We start from the raw sequence: 22660 nt of genomic DNA on the forward strand, positions 1-22660 counted from the left end.
TGCAGTTAAATGTTTAACATGCGTAGTACTACAAATAAATAAATGTTTATCTTATCAACACGCATACGAAACTTAATGATCGCACGGTCTGTTAATACAATGTCATCATTAAAAGTCCCAAACATTGAAATCTGTATATCATCCTATTTCATGTTAAATGTCCCAAAGCGTCAAGTTAAGGGTATGCAAAAAAGCCCCTTCTTCCCCTCCTTACTTAATTTTAAAATAAACCGTGTACAGCAGCTCGAACTGGGAGGAAACCGCCAAGGCCAGTGGCATGACTGGATTCATTCTGGCTACAATACGGTACCTACAAAACACGAGTTACTTCCCTTGACAGGTCCAATTTCTCACAAGGGATGATTTAATACTGACAAGGGAAAGAAATATTCTACAAGAAGTGGAAGTACATCTGATCTTGGTATCACCTAGTTTCATTTGCCAGATACAGTTATTTAAGGCACAGTTAAATGCAACACCCATATAATCACACAAGTTCATCAGTGTTTACAAAGTCACATGACTGAACAAAATGGCGGACTCACGCGAGCAGTTCTCTTGAGCAGAAGACAGTTTCCAAACTCGGTAACATAAGCTGTCAGCTGTCCTGTTGTCAAAGGTTTGCCATCATTCTAGCATTACGTGGGATTAGTGTAGAGTGTTATCAGGTTTGTGTTCAAGGCTGTTTCGGACGATCTGGAGGAAAGGTTTAAGAAGTAGGGCTTCGGTAGCACTTCCTCCTTCACTTCATCTATTTCACAGGGGTTCCGCAGTCGTCAGCTGAAGGAAAATTTACACGTCCATTTTCGTTGTCCTATTTCATGTGGTTCCTGTGCTTTTCTCCAGTATAGACTGTTTCTGTTCTTACTGCCCACAATAGGGATATTGGGAGCATGTGACATAAGAACCCACAGGATACTTAGATTGAGTAAGATTGTCGGTATATATTAAAAAAGAAAATTATAGAGGCTGACTGGTGAGTTTATAATTCCTTACTATTTTCTGTCTCGCAAGAGTCTGTGATTCTTACACATGGCATAGGTCGTCGGATAATTTTAAGTGTTGATCACAGCATCGCAAAAGCCTGGCCGATCAAAGCCAGAAAGTACTTGTTACATAATATTTAAATTAAGTTAGTTTTTAGAATTCGAAAATATTTTGTGTGTAACTTAGATTGTCTATTTCCATTAATGAAATATTAAGATGATATGAAATCCTGTAAAACATAGAAAAGGAGAAAACAAGTATTTTTTATTTTCTCACATCACATGAAATTTATACCTCCAGAAAGAAATCTGTTTGTTTGTTCCACTATAATCTGGCTTCAACATGTAAGAATTTGTTGGACTTTGCAAGTATTTTTTATTTTCTCACATCACATGAAATTTATACCTCCAGAAAGAAATCTGTTTGTTTGTTCCACTATAATCTGGCTTCAACATGTAAGAATTTGTTGGACTTTTTTTGTCAGGAAATGTCAGGAATACAATAGATGTTAGATTTTGAACCACATCTTGTTTCAGGTTGCTATGATGACTGATTAGTGGACTATGAACTGCTGTATCTAAAGTATACTACTGTGAGATGATATAACCAGCCAGCCAGTTTTCTTCCTTGGCACACATCCTTGAAAAAGACATGGATCCTTTGGGTGCGAGAGATGATGTTGTAAATGTTGAAGAACTGACACGCTGGAATTTGACTCAACTGCCAGAATATGGTGAAAGAAGTAACGGTGAAGATGAACGATGCTCTCCATTCCCATGGCGAAATGACTTGAATGCAAAAATTATCCTGTGGTGAGACTGACATATGACTGCATCAGTTTGTTGCTCAGTGTTCTGATTAGACCTGGTGTCAAATTACCACCTATATGAATATAGTTAAATAAGTCTCTTTTTGATCCTCAGATATTACCTTCTTGTTCACTGGGTGCAGGGATTGGGAAAGGCAGGGGGCATGGGCCGTTTTGCACACTAGAATGAAAAATGGCCCATTAAAATTTTGAAGTTTACATAATGTCACAGCTTCAGTGCATAATACCTTATATAACTGACGATGGGCCCCGTCGGGGTGGGATGGGCATCGTTGTGACTCATACTTTAGTATAATGATATGTGGTATCACAGGTTGTATGACTATTACAACATTATAAATAACTAAATCTGGTTCTGATAATGCAGTGATCAGTATTATGAACAGTGATCCAAATCACCTGGACAAAAGCACAAATGTACATCCAAAGCAGTGAGCCTTACTGTTTGATGGACTAGTCTCCTCTTGCAACCTGTTGTATCTGAATTTAGCCATCACTGTGTTGTTGAGCATATTACAACATGCATATGCTAAACTGTGCAGTGGCCATATTGACATTGAACTTAATGTCTTGCATTGACAGAGCCAGCCTTCCCCTCATACATACATCTTTGAAAATCCATGAATCCGCCTATGCACCAGAACTGATCTGCAGTAGTAACCCATGCTTGTCATATGAGGGGATGAACCTTCTTGAGAGGTCAGGCTTACTGATGTGGTTGACACGTCATCATATCCCAGTTGTGATCATGCTCTTGATCATTGGATTGTCTGGTCCAGAGTGCTTAATGTCTTGCATATGAGGGGATGAACCTTCTTGAGAGGTCAGGCTTACTGATGTGGTTGACACGTCATCATATCCCAGTTGTGATCATGCTCTTGATCACTGGATTGTCTGGTCCAGAGTGCTACTATAAAGCTGGAATATTTTAAGTGCAGCGTTAGAAAACAACCAACCAATCTGACACGCACACCTTTCCACCAGTGTCCGGTCAAGGTATTTGACCTCACCTTTTGAAATGGATTTTTCAGGAATGGAGATTTGACGAAACTGAATGTTCATGCTATTGTCAACACAACAAATGAACACCTCAATGACAGAAATGCTGAAAGTGATGCAATATTTAAGAAGGCTGGACCTGAACTGTATAAAGAAATAAGCAATAACATAAGAGGTAAGTCAGTTTCTTTTCAGACTTGAATGACACATCATCATATCCCAGTGATGTAGAACGGTGTTCATGATGTTGATCACTGGGTTACTTGGTTCAAACTCAGTTATTTACAGACTGGCACCATATGGCTGGAACATTGTTGGGTATGGCATTAAACAACAAATAAACAACTGTTTGTTCACAGCTATTGTCAGCTCAAGAGGTATTCTTGCTTCTGAGACTATCACATCTCAGCAAAATAGTAGCTCATGACTCAGCTGACTATTTGTTATGACGGAGGAGTGTAGAAGTGCTATTGATTCACTCACTTGTGCTGAGCCTTTCTTGCACACCTGGCTCTTCCTCTCTCTGCACTCCTGCTGCATAACAAATGGTGAAATGTGTCAATATCTTAATGATAGTTTGTTAAATAACCCTTTTGTTATTAAATGAAATTAAAACTTCACAATGGTAGAACAAATGCAATGCATCATGCTGAATTAGAGAATGACTAAACTTGTAGATTTTGCAGAAAGAGGCCAAACACTGGCAAGGAAAGTTTTCTGCCAGACTATTTGCTGTAGATGACAAATGCAATTAAGATCTTGAATCTTTTGTACTTATTAATATCTTTCATCATCAGGTATGAAGCAGCATGATGATGTAGCCTAATCATTAAACTCATTCAGTTGCGACTTAACATTGCTTTTTCTCTCCTTGCACAATAATGCGGAAAGAAGCCTTTAATGCTCGCTCGCTCACTCACTCACTCACTCACTCACTCACTCACTCACTCACTCACTCACTCACTCACTCACCCACCCACCCACCCACCCACCCACCCACTCACTCACTCACTCACTCACTCACTCACTCACCCACTCACTCACTCACTCACACTTTTTCTGTTCAGTTTGCAAGACAGGGGAGTCAAAGATTACAAAAGGTCACAACCTTCTAGCACGTCATGTCATCCATACAGTCGGCCCCCGGTTTAACATCAAGTATGTTACGGCAGCTGAGAGTGCCCTCTACAGTAGCTACAGGAACACGTTACAACTGTGCAGGTAATATTTTGCATAAAAAATTCTGTACAGTATTTACTTTGGGAATACACTATTCATATCCTAGGCTTTTCTTATTATGTTTGTTTATTAAAATATTCCATGTTTATCTTGCAAAATACAACATTCTCTGGGTTTTTTTCCTGTGTTTGTTTTTGTTTTGTTGTTTTTGCATATCGCTTCGTTGTCCTGCACCGCAGTGCGAAACAGGGGACTATGTATGCAACAGCATCTGTACATCCGTATGTCTGTACAGGCGTACGCATGTCCTCTTTCTTTTCTTGTTAACGTCCTGTTTCTTGTTATTAACACTTGTTAATAATGCGATATCTCATGAACTGTTGTACCCAGTGTCTTCAAATTTGGTAGCACCCTACATTTTGAGATTACACAGACACAAGTCGATTTGGGTGACCTTGATCTTATTTCCAGTGTGACCACAGCACTTTGTCCACTTTTCGAACTTATGTTAACGCTATATTCCATAAAACATTGCAACCAGTGTCCTTAATTTTGACGACAGCCTACATTAAGTGATTATCCAGACACCAGTCATTTCACGCATATTGTGTGTGAGCAAAAAGTAAAGAGTAGTGAATATGTTATAAATATTTCATTCTTCTTTAGCAGTGAGGGACATTGCCATGTTAGTAGCAAACACTTGTTATGTGTTGAATTTGGAATCAACATTTATACCCTAGGCCTCTGTTATGCTTGTTCATCATCATGTTTATCCAGACTTTCTGTGGTTATCTAGGGAATGCAAAATACGCTCCATAGGTCTCTGTTGTGTTTGTTTATCCAGACTTCCTGTGTTTATCTAGGGAATACAACATCATCTCAATAGGTCTCTGTTGTGTTTGTTTATCCAGACTTCCTGTATTTATCTAGGGAATACAACATCATCTCAATAGGTCTCTGTTGTGTTTGTTTATCCAGACTTTCTGTGTTTATTAAGGGAATACAACATCATCTCAATAGGTCTCTGTTGTGTTTGTTTATCCAGACTTCCTGTGTTTATCTAGGGAATACAACATCATCTCAATAGGTCTCTGTTGTGTTTGTTTATCCAGACTTCCTGTGTTTATCTAGGGAATACAACATCATCTCAATAGGTCTCTGTTGTGTTTGTTTATCCAGACTTCCTGTGTTTATCTAGGGAATACAACATCATCTCAATAGGTCTCTGTTGTGTTTGTTTATCCAGACTTCCTGTGTTTATCTAGGGAATACAACATTATCTCAATAGGTCTCTGTTGTGTTTGTTTATCCAGACTTCCTGTGTTTATCTAGGGAATACAACATCAACTCAATAGGTCTCTGTTGTGTTTGTTTATCCAGACTTTCTGTGTTTATTAAGGGAATACAACATCATCTCAATAGGTCTCTGTTGTGTTTGTTTATCCAGACTTCCTGTGTTTATCTAGGGAATACAACATCATCTCAATAGGTCTCTGTTGTGTTTGTTTATCCAGACTTTCTGTGTTTATCTAGCCAACATGCCATACACACAATGGGTCTCTGTTGTGTTTGTTTATGCTGACCTTCTATGTTTTTCTAGGGAATACAACATACACTCCTTAGGTCTTTGTTGTATTCACACCAGCAGGAGGGGCTACCCATCTGAGAGTGGTGCACACATTGGAATCAGTAAGTTTCCTGATAATCTGTAAATCAATTAATAAGGATTCTTGACCTTTGTTTATTATTTGTTAAATATATACAGAGAGAAATAGAAAATGAAAATCAAAGTCAGCTTAAATTTACATTAATTCAAACTGAAATTGACACGTCTTGCAATGCCCTGATCGAAAACTGGTTTTTTTTTCATAAGCATTCGAAAACTTCGTAACACTCCAAAATCTGCAGATGTTTCCGTTAACTCACTGGAAATCAAGTTAAATTCAGTTTGAAGTTGTGTTCTTAATTTTTGTTCAAGTGTATCACAATATTTTGGATCTGGATGTTATAAATATTAGCTCATTAATGACCAAGTGATCTCTGACCAGGTCAAGTTGCTGTTTAAAATCTAGGGGCTCTTTAAATAGTGGGGAAACTAGTAACCAGTGTGTTGATGTTAAATTGTTCTTTTCCTTGTATAATTCATTTTGACATGATTAAAAGTTTTTAATAGAGCTTAATCAAGCAAAGTGATCATTTGTTTTTTTGCTTTATAAATCAAGCATTAACTCAATTACAAGGAGTTTTTTTTGGGTTTTTTTGTGAAAAAATATTCGTGCAGTATATTGCAATGCATATGGCAATATATGCTATTAAATCACTTGATATCACAATATGAAATTTCTCTGCAATACCCACCCTTATTACTTGTGTCGATCAAATGTGAGCATTTTAGCTGTCTTTTTTTTCTCTACTTTTGTGTTATTTAATTTCCTGGGAACTGTGGTCCATTCTGTACAACAATATAAAGATAATAACTACAACCTATAAAATTAGACCTACACAGCTAGTCTAAGACTACCAGGATGTGCTGAGGACAAGTAAATCGTAAATCAATAAATAAAGATATTTGACCAAAAGCTCATAAACTAAAAATATTCAAAGAGAAATAGAAAATCAGAATCAAAGTCAGCTTAAATTTACATTAATTCATAATATCAAATCTGCAGTTGACTCAAATATGAGGATTTTGTGCTGTCTTTTTTCTCTTCTGTTTTGGCGTTCAATTTCCTCAGAACTGTACCATAATATCATGATTGTAAGGACACCCTATGAAATAAGACCTATTCCAAGACTACCAGGATGTGCTGAGGCCAAGTAAATCGTATGATATTAGCGCTCATTGTCTTGAAGTGTTTGAAGGCTTGAGAACATGTTCACCTAAACTATGTCTCGTTTCTTCAATTTGCCACATATTACAATTAATTTTTTCACAGGAACCACCAGACGCTTCCTGGAGAAGTATGGTGATGACTTTGACACAGTTGTGTTTGTGTGCACAGATGAGACCATGGTGAGTTACATCTACGGGTGGGTGATAATACCAGGTCAAAGGTATGTTGTAATTCGAGCTTCGCAATGCGATTATATGGTGGTACACTTTTCGCAAAGCAGTTCACTGAATATGATCGTAATTTTCATGTTGTAGTTAAAAATACTAATGCCGTCTGTTGCTTCTTTGCATTAGTTTTGAGGATGTTTATTGGTTATGTAATTCTATTTGCTTGACCTTTAAAACCATATGAATGAAGAAGTAGATTGTTACTCTCTCTCTCATCGTAGGAATAACAGAGCTGCAGGAACGTTTTTTGAGGTCCAAATTTAAGTCATCAGTTTGGAAATATATTCAAGTGATCTCTTGATCATCTGACAGTGGCCAGTGGCATTGTTTTGAAAGAAAGGAAACAGTAATTTTTTCACCTTAAGCCACCTGTTACAGTGTCACAATATGTTGCTCTACATATATTGCAATATGCCATCACATATCACAGTGAATCACAAAATGAAAATTTTGGCAATACCCCCAACACAATACTACAAAAGCAGAGGCAAATGCAGCCTTCATTTTCACCTGAATTTCATCGGTCATTTAACAAAAATTCAGGACAAAAGGTGTGTGTGTATGTGGAGGTGGTGGTGTTGAGGGGAGGGGTGCTACTGGGTGTGGGGATGGACCCCACTCTTGATTTGCCTAATGAAAATGATCACTGTACTACAAAATCCAGCATTTAAGGGGAATGTGCAGGGATATACATCGACTCACAAACATGTTATACTTTTAGACATTCCTAGCAGGCAGTGTGAGGGCTCGTGGAAGTAAGAGTGTAGAGAACTGTACATTTTCACAACTTCACTGGGTAAAATGATCACATAAGTGCTCTGAGAAAAAAACAAACCAAACCCTTATTCATACATGTGTCGTTGGTATAAGATAGTATTGCCCAGGGTGCTGTGAATACAAGGCTTTAGTGATCATCTCACTGTATGTCTAGAACAGGTGAATAGTATTACTGGTATACAACTCTACCATGAAATACTTATGAGCACATACACATACATTTTGGGTCATACCAGTTCATTTTGCTGCTTAACATCCATATATATATATTAGTATGACCAGAAATTATTGAGAATTTTAGGAATATGTTTAATTGAATTTCTAGTATAAACACCCTTGACCAGCTATCAAATGCTTGTGTTTGTTCAAGAGAGACAATTACATTAATTCATTTTCATTCGTTAGTGAAGAGTTATCCCCACTGTTTACTTGTTAGCAGACATTTTCAGTTATCCTCAGTATGGATGATCAAGAGAAGAGGAAGTTGATTTTAGATTATTATAACAAGGACATCAGATCAGCTAAAGTGATTTCAAGTAGAACAGGCGTCCCTTTCTCCACTGTGTATCATGTTTTGATAAATATTGCAAATAGATATGACACTGAGCACCAGGGAGGTGCAGGTAGGCCAAAGAAATTGACTGTTGGTGACAGGAAGCAGATTGGTATTCTTGTTTCTAAAAACAAATGAAGGAGTTTACAAAACTTTGGCTGGATATGTTTGATAGAGGAACTGTGGCTGTCTTACTGTAAGGAGACAATTAGAACTGAGCTGCATGCAATGGGTTGGCAGAAAAGTTGAGGAATTCTATCACTGAACATGAAACCTGAACAAAAGGAGCTAAGGTTGAACTGGTGCTTACAGCATAGACATCAATTTTTAACTGGGACAATTTGATTTTCTCAGATGAAAGTTCTGTGTGGCTGTTTCCTAATGCACGGAAATTCTTTGCCAAACAAACTTGAAAACCTTTGTATCAGTGCCCAAAGTAAAGTCTGAAATTTAACGTGTAGGGTGGCATGTCTGTGTTAGGGGCAATGCCCCTATTTGAAGGGAATATGATCAGTGAGTGATACACAGATATTCTCGAGGGACATTTACTTCAATCTGCTTTCATGTACTGTGGAAATTTTTTGATTTTCCAGCAGGACAATCCCCCAAAACTCGTTCAGAGCATTCACAGGCCTGGTTTTGGACCCAAAATATGACATTATTAGATTGGCCAAGCTATAGCCCAGACCTAAGTGCAACAGAAAATGTTTGAGGACTTATGAAAGGAAGAGTCAAAATGAAAAATCTTGCAAATATTGTTGAAATGAAAGAAGAGGTGGTCTGATATTGGGACAGCATGGACCTCAACTTTCTAACTTCTTTGATCGGTAGTTTTCCACACCACATTGAAGTCTGCATTGCTATTCCTGGTTACTTGACAAACTACAAACTGTTCCACCTGTCTTTGAATCTGGAGTTATGTTCAGCTAATATTCACATTAAATACGTGAATAATGAGTGAAAAAATTTATCTTTACATCTTTTAATTTTCCCAATTATTTCTGGTCATACAATATATCCACATTTTGTTGGAAATGTTTACATAAGCATGAAATTGGGAATGTTCCAGGATGTTTACAAGGGATTATTGCCCTTGTATTTTCCTCGCAATATCCGAGAAGAGAAGTATGCAGAGGAATTGCTGCCCCGGGATATTGGGAATGAGAATGGTGAACCTGTGATCAAAGACCGACAGATTCGCATTTTGGACAAACCTGCATTTGCAGCTCTCAGTGAGTATAAATATATTACATTACATATCATATAAGTGGTCTAACAGCACAGGTATTACGGAAATATTAAACCTTCAAATGTAGGACTGGATTAAACATTGATAAAAACGTATTCTTTAGAATAAAAAGTAGCAATTTTCTCTTTTAATATTGCTGTGTGTGTACAGAGAAAGAAGGGAGAGAAGACTTTGAAGAGACCATTGATCTAAATCGGGCATTCGAGCAATCAACAGCGCTAGATGTTGGTCATCATCCCTTTTCTCAAATGGAGGAAAACCCTGATAATGTGAAGAAAACAAGTCTCTATGGGAAGAGTGGTGAAGAGCAGAGGAGACTTGAGATGAAAAGGAGGTATGATAACACTTTACGAATTTACAGGATATTGACGGAAATGATGTTTAACACCTTACTCAGCAATATTCCATCTGTATGGCACCAGTCTGTAAATAATCAAATCTGAGCTAGACAACCCAGTGATCAAGAGCATCTGCCTAAGCAGATGGGATATGATGACAAATGTCAGCTAAGTTAGCAAGTCTGATCCCAGCTTCTGTTAGCCGCCTCTCAAGACATCAAGTATGTGTTGCTGAAGACCAGTTCTAACCAGGATCTTTCTGAATGTCTGTAGATGTTCTGTCACAGAACATTTTATGTCTTTCTGAACTCTCTTAGAGATTCTGTTTTGACATGGATTCCATTCCATTCCGCATGGATATTCAGGGGACAGATTCCATGTTTGCTGAACCCTGGTAGATGCTTGAGGGACAGATAAACCTCTGTAGAGATTCCAGGGACAGATTATCCCCAGTAGTTACTCAATCTACAGATTAACCCCCAAAGAGACACAAGGGATAGATTAACCTAACAGAGACCCCAGGGACAGTTTAACACCCGTAGAGATTCCAGGGACAGATTAACCCCATAGAGACTCCAGAGACAGATTATCCCCAGTAGTTACTCAGTCAACAGATTAACCCCCATAGAGACACAAGGGACAGATTAACCCACATAGAGACTCCAAGGCCAGAATGCCAGTAACCCAGGAGAGACTCCAGCGACAGATTATCCCCAGTAGTGACTCCAGGGACAGATTAACCCCCATAGAGACACAAGGGACAGTTTAACCCCTGCACAAACTCAGCCATCAGATGTAGGTGTTCAAGGGACAAATTTCATGCTTGACAAACCTGTGTTGAGATATTGTCATGGGATGGATTCCATGTTTGCCAAACGTCTCTAGATATTTTGTCTTTGGATGGATTCTTTGCTTGCTGATCCCCTGTAGAGGTTAAAGTTGTGGATTCCATGCTTGCCCATTCTCTCTGGAGTTTCTATCTGGTGACATGGATACAAACTGTTTCCCACACTACAAGTCAGTTGTTTGGCCTTGTTTTACCACTGTACAGTCTAGGTTATTTACCATGTGATAAAGCTTGAGTATCACAACTGATATTAAACAACAATAATCAGTAACTCAAAATACGTGAATAATCCATGAAAATTGATACAAACTATGGGGTTTTTTTTGTGATTGAAACTTTCCATGTCTGATTTTTCATGATTTTTAATAGCATACTGTCTACTGTCTCACTCTTCTTGCTATACAATTTGTTCTTTTCTTCGAAGATATGAGAGGTTCTTGAAGCGCTCAAAGACAGATGATCTAACCGACATTGCAGCCCTGAGGTGTTTGTATCGGTCAGGAGTGGACCGTGTTGGCCGTCCTGTGGTTGTGTTTGTTGGCAAGAACTTCCCAGCCAACAGCGTGGATCCAGAGAGGGTGAGCCGTTCATGGACATCCATATTATGATTGTCTTTTAAAGTAACAAAAGGCTTTCATGGGTTTTGAGAATTTGTGTGGAGAGTGGATAGTTCTTATAATGAACCTAAATATATATATGCTCTACATGTTTGTTTCAGGCCCTGCTGTACATGGTGCGAGTGATGGACCCTGTAGTAGAGAAGGACTATGTGGTGGTGTACTTCCACACACAGACAAACAGCAGCAACCATCCAGCAATGAACTACCTCAAGTTTGCTTATAGTTTATTAGATCGCAGGTTAGTATCTTGAGTGGTCCCTGGTATTGGTGCCTAGATGAGGTGGTCATGGTACTGCTGCCTATGTTTCATAATCATGGTATGGGCACCTTGATGAGGTGGTTCTGATAATGGTGTCTAGATGAGATGGTCCCAGTATTGGTCTCTAGATGAGATGGTCCCAGTATTGGTCTCTAGATGAGATGGTCCCAGTATTGGTCTCTAGATGAGATGGTCCCAGTATTGGTCTCTAGATGAGATGGTCCCAGTATTGGTCTCTAGATGAGATGGTCCCAGTATTGGTCTCTGGATGAGATGGTCCCGGTATTGGTACATGGGTTAGATGGCGATGGTCTTGGTATTGATGCTTGTGGTAGGTGGTTATGGTATTAGTACCTGGATGAGGTGGCCATGGTATTGATGTGTGGATGAGTTGGTGTGTGTTTGAGCTGGTGATTGTGTTGGTGTGTATATGAGCTGGTCATGGTGTTGTTGTGAAGAAGAGTTGGATATGGTGTTGGTGTTTAGATGTGTTTGTTATGGTTTTGTGTAGATGAGTTGGTCATGGTGTTGGTGTGTGGATGAGCTGGTCATGGTATTGGTGTATGGATAAGCTGGTCATGGTGTTGGTGTGTGGATGGTGTTGGTCATGATGTTTTGGTGTAGATGAGTTGGTCATAGTGTTGGTGTTGGTATGTGGATGAGCTGGTCATGGTATTTGTGTGTGGATGAGCTGGTCATGGTATTGGTGTATGGATGAGCTGGTCATGGTGTTGGTGTGTGGATGAGCTGGTCATGATGTTTTGGTGTAGATGAGTTGGTCATGGTGTTGGTGTTGGTGTGTGGATGAGGTGGTGTGTAGATGGGCTGGTCATGGTATTGGTGTGTGGATGAGGTGGTGTGTAGATGAGCTGGTCATGGTGTTGGTGTGAAGATGAATTGTTCATGTTTTTGGTATTTTGGTATGTGGATGAGCTGGTCATGGTATTGGTGTGTGGATGAGCTGGTCATGATGTTGGTGTGAAGATGAGTTGTTCAAGGTATTGGTGTGTAGATGACTTGGTGTGTAGATGAGCTGGTCATGGTATTGGTGTGTGGATGAGCTGGTCATGATGTTGGTGTGAAGATGAGTTGTTCAAGGTATTGGTGTGTGGATGACTTGGTGTGTAGATGAGCTGGTCATGGTATTGGTGTGTGGATGAGCTGGTCATAATGTTGGTGTGAAGATGAGTTGTTCAAGGTATTGGTGTGTGGATGACTTGGTGTGTAGATGAGCTGGTCATGGTATTGGTGTGTGGATGAGCTGGTCATGATGTTTAGGTGTAGATGAGTTGGTCATTGTATTGGTGTATGGATGAGTTGTTCATGGTGTTGGTGTGAAGATGAGTTGTTCGTGGTATTGGTATGTGGATGACTTGGTGTGTGGATGAGCTGGTCATGGTATTGGTGTGTGGATGAGCTGGTCATGATGTTTTGGTGTAGATGAGTTGGTCATGGTGTTGGTGTGTGGATGAGGTGGTGTGTAGATGAGTTGGTCATGATGTTGGTGTGTGGATGAGCTGGTCATAATGTTGGTGTGAAGATGAGTTGTTCAAGGTATTGGTGTGTGGATGACTTGGTGTGTAGATGAGCTGGTCATGGTATTGGTGTGTGGATGAGCTGGTCATAATGTTGGTGTGAAGATGAGTTGTTCAAGGTATTGGTGTGTGGATGACTTGGTGTGTAGATGAGCTGGTCATGGTACTGGTGTGTGGATGAGCTGGTCATGATGTTTTGGTGTAGATGAGTTGGTCATTGTATTGGTGTATGGATGAGTTGTTCATGGTCTTGGTGTGAAGATGAGTTGTTCGTGGTATTGGTATGTGGATGACTTGGTGTGTGGATGAGCTGGTCATGATGTTTTGGTGTAGATGAGTTGGTCATGGTGTTGGTGTGTGGATGAGGTGGTGTGTAGATGAGTTGGTCATGGTGTTGGTGTGTGGATGAGGTGGTGTGTAGATGAGTTGGTCATGATGTTGGTGTGTGGATGAGTTGTTCATGGTTTTGGTACCTGGATGAGGATGTCATAGTATTGATATCTGGTTGAGATGGTCATGGTATTGTTAAGTGAATGGGGTGGTGATGGTATGGGTACCTGTATCAGGTGGTGATGGTATGGGTACCTGTATGAGGTGGTGATGGTATGGGTACCTGTATAAGGTGGTCAGGGGTTATGAAAGACTTATTTAACCTCTTCATGGGTAACCATGACAAATGTTATACTTGATGTTACAGATACAAGAAGAACCTAAAAGCCTTCTATGTGATACACCCCACCTGGTGGTCAAAGGTGAGCATCAGTCAACTAGTTATTTAGGCTTGCTTAGTTCACATGACGAGGTAACTCATTCACCTCTCCATAGTAACACCAGGCAGCAGCTGTTAAGTCCAATACAATGCACAGGGCAAATGTTAAGTCTTGATTCATCCATTGATAGAGTTGGTAAAGTATGTATGGCCTTGCAAAAGAAAGATGTTTGTGACACTTGCCAACACAATGATATACTGACGAACTATCACAGATATAAACTTTCCCCTTGGGAAGTTATAACTTATAGTTCTGGAGAGACTGAGACATTTGCGTGTCCCCATATTTTTTCTCACCGGTTATCATAGTTTGCAAGTAGCTCCATCAGTACATACAGTTTCTATCCCTATCATTGCCATCCACTGATTGCTTTGTGGAAATGTTTTAATATGAGTATTTGCATGTGCTTTACTTGTGCTTTTCAGCTTGCAACATGGTTTTTCACCACTTTCACAGCATCAGACATCAAGCCGAAGGTGTATAACTTGCGTGGTGTCCAGTACCTCTACACCAAGATGAACCCAGACCAGCTGGATGTACCACCATTTGTCCTGGACTATGATATTCAGGTATAGCAGTAGTGGTCATATCATAGTCAGCAGTAAATCTTCATCTTAAACTATGATCACAGGAATTCCAGGGTAACCTGTGGTTAAGCATTTGTTTTTCACACTTAAGACCAGGGTTCGATTCCCCACATGGATACAATGTGTGAAGTCCATTTCTGGTGTATCCAGTTGTTATGATGCTGGGATATTGCTAAAAGTGGAGTTTAACAATACTCATTCACAGGATTTCTGTCAAGATTAGCAATAGTAGAAAGTAGTGAAAAATGTTCAATCCTTATTCAACATGATTGTTAATCTTGACTTGTCAGCAACATACCTTTGCTTGTAGTTTTCAACGAATTGGTACATATTGAGACCTTTATGAGTTAAGGTACTTGGGGTGTAATATAGCCCAGTGGTTAAATTATTCATGTGTCATGCTGAAAACCAGCATTCAATTCCCCACATGGCAACAATGTGAGAAAACCATTTCTGGTGTCCCCCACCGTGATGTTGGTGGAATAATGCTATGACAAGTGTAAAATGCACTCTCACTAACACAACATGAGATAACTGGAATTTGGTATTCTGTTCAGAGCAGTGTAAAACCCCACTCATTCTCGCTCACGCCTTAATCATAGAAGACATATTGGGACAAGCAATGACTGTGTGCTTTCAGTAATTCAGAGTTTGTTATTTCAGATTAATGGTATTCGTTACGATGTTCCACCTCAGGACTCACCAGAAGGACTTTGATAGAAGATTTCCATAGAGTTCCAACATCACAAACTTTCATCCAGTAAATTGTCCATCAAGCTAAGCATACATAGATGCGGATGACACTAAGATTACCCACATGAGATCTTTTTAACTTCCATCTTTAATTTGTCCATGTATTTGTTTCTTTTAGATGACAGTGTGGTAATATTTATTTGTGTGATATTTTTGTAATCAGTTAATGATATAATTGTTTTGCAAGCAGTGAATGTTGGGCAAGTTTGATCAACCCACTTCCAAGCAATGAGAACAGTGATAGCTGATAATGCAAGCACTTCTGTCTGTCAATGAGATCATTCATCTCTGTCAATGAAAACACTTATCTCTGTCAACAGGAACAGTGATCTCTGATAATGTAAACGCTTTTCTCTCTGGGATGGCAATTTTCCACGAATTCGCAGAAATCCACAGATTTATGTGCTAATCAATTGATTCTGGACCCTGTTGGGGGCCTGCTGCCCCTAGGCCCCCATCTCAGTTGAAATCCCTGATTTCGAGAACACTGATCTGTCAATTATTTGTTAAGAAATGTTTCAGTTAAGCAGGAAAATGCGATAAAGAAAATATGTGAATGTGTCTGTGATAGTTTCATGCCATATTTTGTAGCTAGCACAGTCATGTTATGGACAGATTTCATCGTTAAATCTGTTAAGGTCTATTATCTCAATGTCATTGTTCCCCCATAACTTTAAGAAAACTTTGGATCAAGCGCTTGAATTCACCTTTGGTTACTTTGACAGAGATTTGGATCACAGGCAATAGCTTTATAGTTCACTTTTGAAAAGTGTTCTCTTTTTGTGTCTCAGTTTCATTGCTAGTCATTTGTCAAAGGCAGTGTTTTCACTGAAATTTCTTTCACAGATCAAATAATGAGAACCAAGTTTCGTTTGTGTTATTATGAATACATTGAACAATGTATTGATACCCATGATGCTCAGCTACTGAATGGAATTGGGCAACCTCATCAGATTTAATCAATACTGGGGGTTTTGTTTGACATTATGATCTCAACAGTGTGTAGGGGACTGGTCATGATTCAGGTATGGAGAGAAGGGAAATTCAGTGAGATTAGTAGGGCAAGGGTGTTGTGATTAAGTGACGGCCAGTGACAGCAACATCTGATGTCTTGAGACAAATCCAACACCCTCCTCAACCACCCACCTAACATTCTCCCATGTTGTAAATATTTAGCCCTTACAACTTTCTTCTTCCCTTGTCACATGTAGGATTTTATATGTAGATCCCGCTTTAGGATAGGTCCATCCTCTTCACAGCCTATGAGTATTGTAACGGTGTGATAGAACATTGTTAAATTGGTATTATTTTGTATACATCACCAAAACGTGGAAGGAAAGTTGACAAATCTTGGAGGAAAGTTGACAAAGTATTGACAGAAAAGGAATGCATCATATGTTTTTTTTCAGTTTCTATGATCCTGTTGATGATTCTATTGATGATCCTGTCAACAAAGCAGTCTCTACTGCATCCTCTGTGTCTACACAGCGTGCTTGAAGTGTTGTGGTTAGTGTATTTCACCTGAAGGATAAGCAGTGATATTTGTTAAATGCCACTCCCAGCAGTATTCCAGCTATATGGAGACAGTATGTAAATAATCATCCCTCAACTACTTGTAGTCCTGTATACAGTATTAGTTGCAGTGATCCACGTGGTCATGGTAAAATGACTTTCTAGCTACTGAACCTAACTACCTGACTTGTTTGGTACCCAGGACACTAAGGCAAACTTACCAGTATAATTGTGGCACTGACTTTATAGTATTTAGGATTCATATGTTTGTTTAACGAAGTTTAGCAGCTTACTGATGTATTTTTTATAAAAGGGTAATAGTAGTTATAACTGAAGCCAAAACATTCGTTTCTTTTCCCAAAAAGATGAACTCCACGTGATTCTGTCCAAATGACTGAATGACTTCATATCATGCATCATTTTTTGGGAAGAGAATTTATAGTCTTTATCAAATTTGTACTGGTATCTTGATTATGGGGGTTATCCATGTAGTATTTCATTATTTGGTGTCCATCTCTACCTGTATACTCCTGGATGATGCATGGATGATGCAGATTTGATGTGTGTTACAACGTCCATCGTTATAAGTTTATTTCAGGTTTGTCATTCAGTATCACGATGTCGTATGTCACAGTGCTGTTGCTGTAAGCTAGGGGTAGCAATAAGCATGAATAATATTTTTTCAGTTTATTTGTAAATGTTAACTCAAATATTGAACATGTAATATACTTCCAGCTGTGATAGATCAAAGCTTCAAAGACGTGAGGGTGATGGAGTAACCAAATGGTTAGTGTACCCTCATCACAGCAATGACCCAAGCTTATTTCCCCACAGGGACAATCTGTGAAGCCAATTTCTTGTGTCCCCTGCCATGATATTGCTGTAATATTGCTAAAAGCAGCACAAAAATAAACTCCCACACTAAAATATATGTACCGTACCATAGCCACTGCCATCAATCCGTACCCTTGATGCCATGTTTGTTTCATTGTGAAAGTAGTGCCTAAAATTTGCATATGACCTCTGTAATTTGCATCGATATCCATATATGACCCCAGCACATACCAAAAACATCCATTGGCTTTATCCTGCTAAGAACACTATCCATGGTATGACAAAAATAGATATTTTGCTTTAAAAAGCAGTGCCATCATAACAATATTTCATTTAATTGTAAATACAAATGATTATTATATACCCATATCAGTTACTAGATGAACCTTCTCTAAATATGGACAATTAGTTTAGCTTGACATTTCCACAGCTTCTCTCACCTTAGTTTTGAAATAGGCTGGCTCATAACTCTTTATTCCTGGCATATATTTCTGAACAAGGAATGTGGGCACGTGTTTTACCAACCCAAACTGATATTCAGCAAACAGTGGTATGGCTTACTGGCCAATGTTCTGGAGAGAAACCTTGTTCACACTGCATTTGTTAGGAATGTGTTTCCCTAAAAATATGTGATGACTTAAGACTCAAACTGATTTGGCAGGAAGCCTAATTTGGTTCCTCATGAGATTATACTCAGAAGCTTTCCTGGCTAAAGATTGTATATTTATTTTACCAAACTGACAGATTGTTGCCCACTGAAATTGAATTGTATGCAGCAATTTCACAGACTTTTCAGAAAAGGTGGTGTGAGGTTGTTTCTTTTTTGTAAGTCCTTGCAAACTCTCTTCTAGTTTGCTGTGATATAGCTGGAATATTGCTGCTCGCTGTGTAGACAGTATTTATCTAACTGTACAGACAGTGTGATTGTTGGTCCTGTCTGTAATCAAGATTGTAGGATACAAACAAATGAGTACTCGCTGTATATGACATTGACATATCCTATTACCCTTTTGTTTTAGCGTGTTACTGGCAGACACTAGTAGATGTTTTTATTCACTCTGTGCATTTTACCAGTAAACTTGCAGTTTACATAGGTACTCATATTGTCACAAATAAACAAAATGAGTATGCTGTTAATACATATTGATTTGCTAAGTTGAGATTGGAAACTTGAAATTTACTTTGACAACATGAAAGATGGTTTCTATCTCTCCATGAGAGCAGGATTAAAGACCCATTGAAATGTGTGATGGATGTACAGAAGACATAATTGAAAAAATATTTTGAAAGCAAGGATCAGATTTTCAAAATGGGAATTTTGTAAATGTTTTAGTGGTAAAACGGTATACCATGGCATTAGTGGAACCACACTATTCTGCCTCCAGTTTGGTATACAGTATACCATATTGTAATAAAAAAATCAGTATGTGTGGTTTCTGTACTGTCATTTTATGAACCTTTTAAACCTTTTCTGTAATGACAAGAAATCGAATCATTTTACAAAATCTATGCATTTGTTTTCTTTTCTGCTTAATGATCAGATCTCATATTCTGCCTCTTTTTTTTTTTTTTTTTTTTTTTTTTTATTCCAGCAAAGAAGGAAATGCACAGGCAGTTACAATACAAATACAAAGTGAAAATAGTAGTAAATCAATGTTACATGTACAGTGTTGGCATGGGCATGGTTCTATGGCAGATTTGTATGAATAGTCTGGTTGGAGTTTACAACTTTTTTTAATAACACTGACCATTTGTTTTCGAATGCTAAAGTTTCGTTCTTTTTATTGGCATTAAATCGTTCTATGGCACATATTTGTTTCAGATTGTTAGTAAAGGTGTCTGTTGATAGATTATCGCCATGTAAGCTGCTTAAGAAAATATGTCGTTTGCCCAGTAAAAGATAGTGATTCAGCAGTCTAAAGCGTGAAGGAAATCCAAAGAGTATAGCTTTCGTATAGTTACACGGGAGTTTGTATGAGTATTCCAAAATAGTTGCAAACTCGACCCATATTCTGCCTCTTAATGAACTGAACTGGGGGCCTTGTACTACAACACGTATCATACCATGGTAAGAGCATACTGTTCCACCACTAAACTTTTGGCTCACACAAAAGTCAGTTTGTATGTGGTGACATGTTTGCTGATGATAATAAAATGGACAGGTATTAATTAGGCGCCTTTAGCTGTGTTTGGTTACATGGATCTATATTGTGAAAATGCCACCAGTTAGTTTATGTGATTTGTTAATATGTGATACATAGTGGCCAGACACATGGTGATGAAGTTTGGTTTGGATATTTACTTGACTCTATCTTAAGCTTTTTGACCAAAAAATGGCTATACTGGTCATGTATATATACCTAAAAGGTGCTATCAGCCTGGAGCTATAGTTGGTCTCAAGCATATGGAAGAGCCATTTTCTTGCTGTTGTTGAGCCTATATGTTTCCTTCTTTCTTTCTTTTGTTAAACAGAAATATATGTGTGAAGAGCAAAGGGATTGGCTTGCTCAGTTTTCAAGTTTTCAGCAACTTATTCAGTAATTGTGACTTCATAGAAGTAAACCCTTGATATATTAACTGTTTCACAAGACTTACTGATGAGGACAGTGTGCAAACTGTGGGCAAGCTATGCCTGAAAGTTACTATACCACAAAAAAAGTTCACAAGCCTGAAATTTGAATGTAGAAACTACAAAATATTACAAAAAGGCAAAATGCCATCAAAAATAGATAAGAAAAGACATGTCTGAATTTCTGAAATATTTTGTTTATGCTCAAATATGGCATCATTAAGCCACTGATTTGATGAACATTTGTATCAGACCATAGTCTTGCATGATTTCCAAGTTAAAGGGAGTGATATGTTGACAAACTGACCCCATGAAAACTCACTAGCCATTTCAGACCGTGACTCTGGAGATTTACTGGCCTGACTAGACTTTTACTAGCCACAGACTAGCGAGTTATTCCCAGTTGTGCTGAGGATAATACAAATAGTATCACAACTTGTTTAAAAAGAATCAAGTAAACAGTTATTTCCTTGGATTAATTTTACAGTCCAAACTCAAAACAGCACTGGAGACAAAAGAGTGGATGGGTTTCACTGCTCTAAATAAAATGAAGGCATGATGAACAGGAAAATCGAGGATGCATTGATGCCCAGAATGACTCTTCCTGACAATGTTTGAGCTGGTCTCTAGTTTTAAGTGTATAACCAGGTCCTATGTGCAATACGCAAAGATCCAGTCCAGTTTAGTTTTGTATACCAGCCCAACATAAAGGAGCACATTTGTCATAGTGACATGCCATTGGGACCTTCTCATCTTGTATGAATATATTTCCTTTTTTAATTTTGTGTGGAAATACCTGAATAAACAATGGAGTGTGACTATTAATTCAGATATAATGTATAAAAAATAATACAAATATGATTTTGTATAAATTGTGTAATAAATTGTACATAATATTTTGCTGTTTTGTGTTTATTCTCCTATTTAAATATGGGATAATCTACAACCACTTAGAGTCTCCCTGGTTAAATGTAAGATGGGTAGAGTTAATAAAACAAGTACTTCAACTTGCCAGGAAGCAGCTCTTCATTCTTACAAGGGTGGTGTAGTGGTTAAAGCTGCACTCCTCATGCTGAAGATCCGGGTTCGATTCCCTACATGAGTACAATGTCAATTTCTGCTGTCCCCATCCGTGATATGCGGAGTAAAACAAAAACTCACTGTCTCTCCACGATTTATCTACTCTTCTCTTACAGCGAATTCAACCCACGACTTCAGTGTACATGGGACTGCTCCTATTGTATGCGAATATGGGTCTACCTCTTTGTCATGCAGTATGTTATGTGGAATAAGTCTCAAATTGTGCGTTTATGTTTGTCTCTAGTTAACTCCCATCTCAATCAGTTTAGTACTCGAAAGAATAAAACTGGAACAGCCTTGGCATAGAGCATGCTGCACAATTTTATAACGGTCTGTTATATGCGGGGTCTTTTGGGGTAAGCTGTTTCTAGGACGGGAACATGACAGTTAATCCCGGGATAAAAGCCGTATTATCCAGAAGCACACTTCGGAAAGTTCGTCAGATTTCCGAGTGAGGTTTTACAACAATGTAGAAAACCAAAGAAAACAAAGTGTTGCTGAGTGCGTCGTTTAACAACATCCAAAACGTGGAGTTGAGACGTCTTTTGCTTGTCAACAAACTGTTTTCCTGACGTCTAATCATATACCTCCAGCGGCTAATACCAGCCATTAATAATCAAGAGAATGGCTGTATTCCTTCACGCACATGTGTCTGAGTGAATGAGTTTAGGTTTACGCCGCACTCTGCAATATTCCACCTGTATGAAATCGAGTTTGGCCCAGACAATCCAGCGATCAACAGCATGAGCATCGGTTTGCGCAACTGGAAACAGATGACACGTACGTGTCAACCAAGTCAGCGATCCTGACCACCCGATCCCATTAGTCGCCTCTTACGACAAGCATCGTTGCCTTTCATGGCAAGCGACCCGTGAAGGTCCCGGGGTAGAATAGGCCTTCAGCAACCCATGCTTGCCATAAAAGGCGACTCAGCTTGTCGTAAGAGGCGACTAACGGGATCGGGTGGTCAGACTCGCTGACTTGGTTGACGCGTGTCATCGGTTCCCAATTGTGCAGATCGATGCTCATGTTGTTGATCACTGGATTGTCTGGTCCAGACTCGATTATGTACAGACCGCCGCCATATAGCTGTAATATTGCTGAGTGCGGCGTAAAACTAAACTCACTCACTCATGGCAAGCATAGATGGCTGAAGGTCTATTCTCCCCAGGGCCTAGATTTTCGAAGCTCTCTTAGCGCTGAGATAGGCGTAAGTTGACGTTGACGTATGGCACTTACGACTGCGCTAAGAGAGCTTCGAAAATCTAGGCCCTGGACCTTCAAGGGTCCACCACCACACGTAAGGGGCAATTAGGAGACAA

The 22660-nt window shown here is 39.0% G+C and overlaps 1 protein-coding gene across 1 annotated transcript; it reads left to right on the forward strand.

The window, feature by feature from the left end:
* Positions 1-517: 517 nt before the first annotated feature.
* LOC137287432 (protein GDAP2 homolog) lies at positions 518-18785 on the forward strand. Its single transcript, XM_067819702.1, has 13 exons — positions 518-619; positions 1524-1799; positions 2848-2990; positions 3883-4036; positions 5595-5683; positions 6931-7007; positions 9455-9617; positions 9785-9968; positions 11244-11397; positions 11538-11677; positions 13931-13985; positions 14429-14572; positions 15254-18785. The coding sequence occupies exons 2-13, from the start codon at positions 1639-1641 to the stop codon at positions 15305-15307; spliced, it is 1518 nt and encodes a 505-aa protein (XP_067675803.1). The 5' UTR covers positions 518-619; positions 1524-1638; the 3' UTR covers positions 15308-18785.
* Positions 18786-22660: the final 3875 nt, after the last annotated feature.

Source organism: Haliotis asinina, chromosome 6 (assembly GCF_037392515.1).
Source record: "Haliotis asinina isolate JCU_RB_2024 chromosome 6, JCU_Hal_asi_v2, whole genome shotgun sequence".
In the NCBI taxonomy this organism is placed as follows: Eukaryota; Metazoa; Mollusca; class Gastropoda; order Lepetellida; family Haliotidae; genus Haliotis; species Haliotis asinina.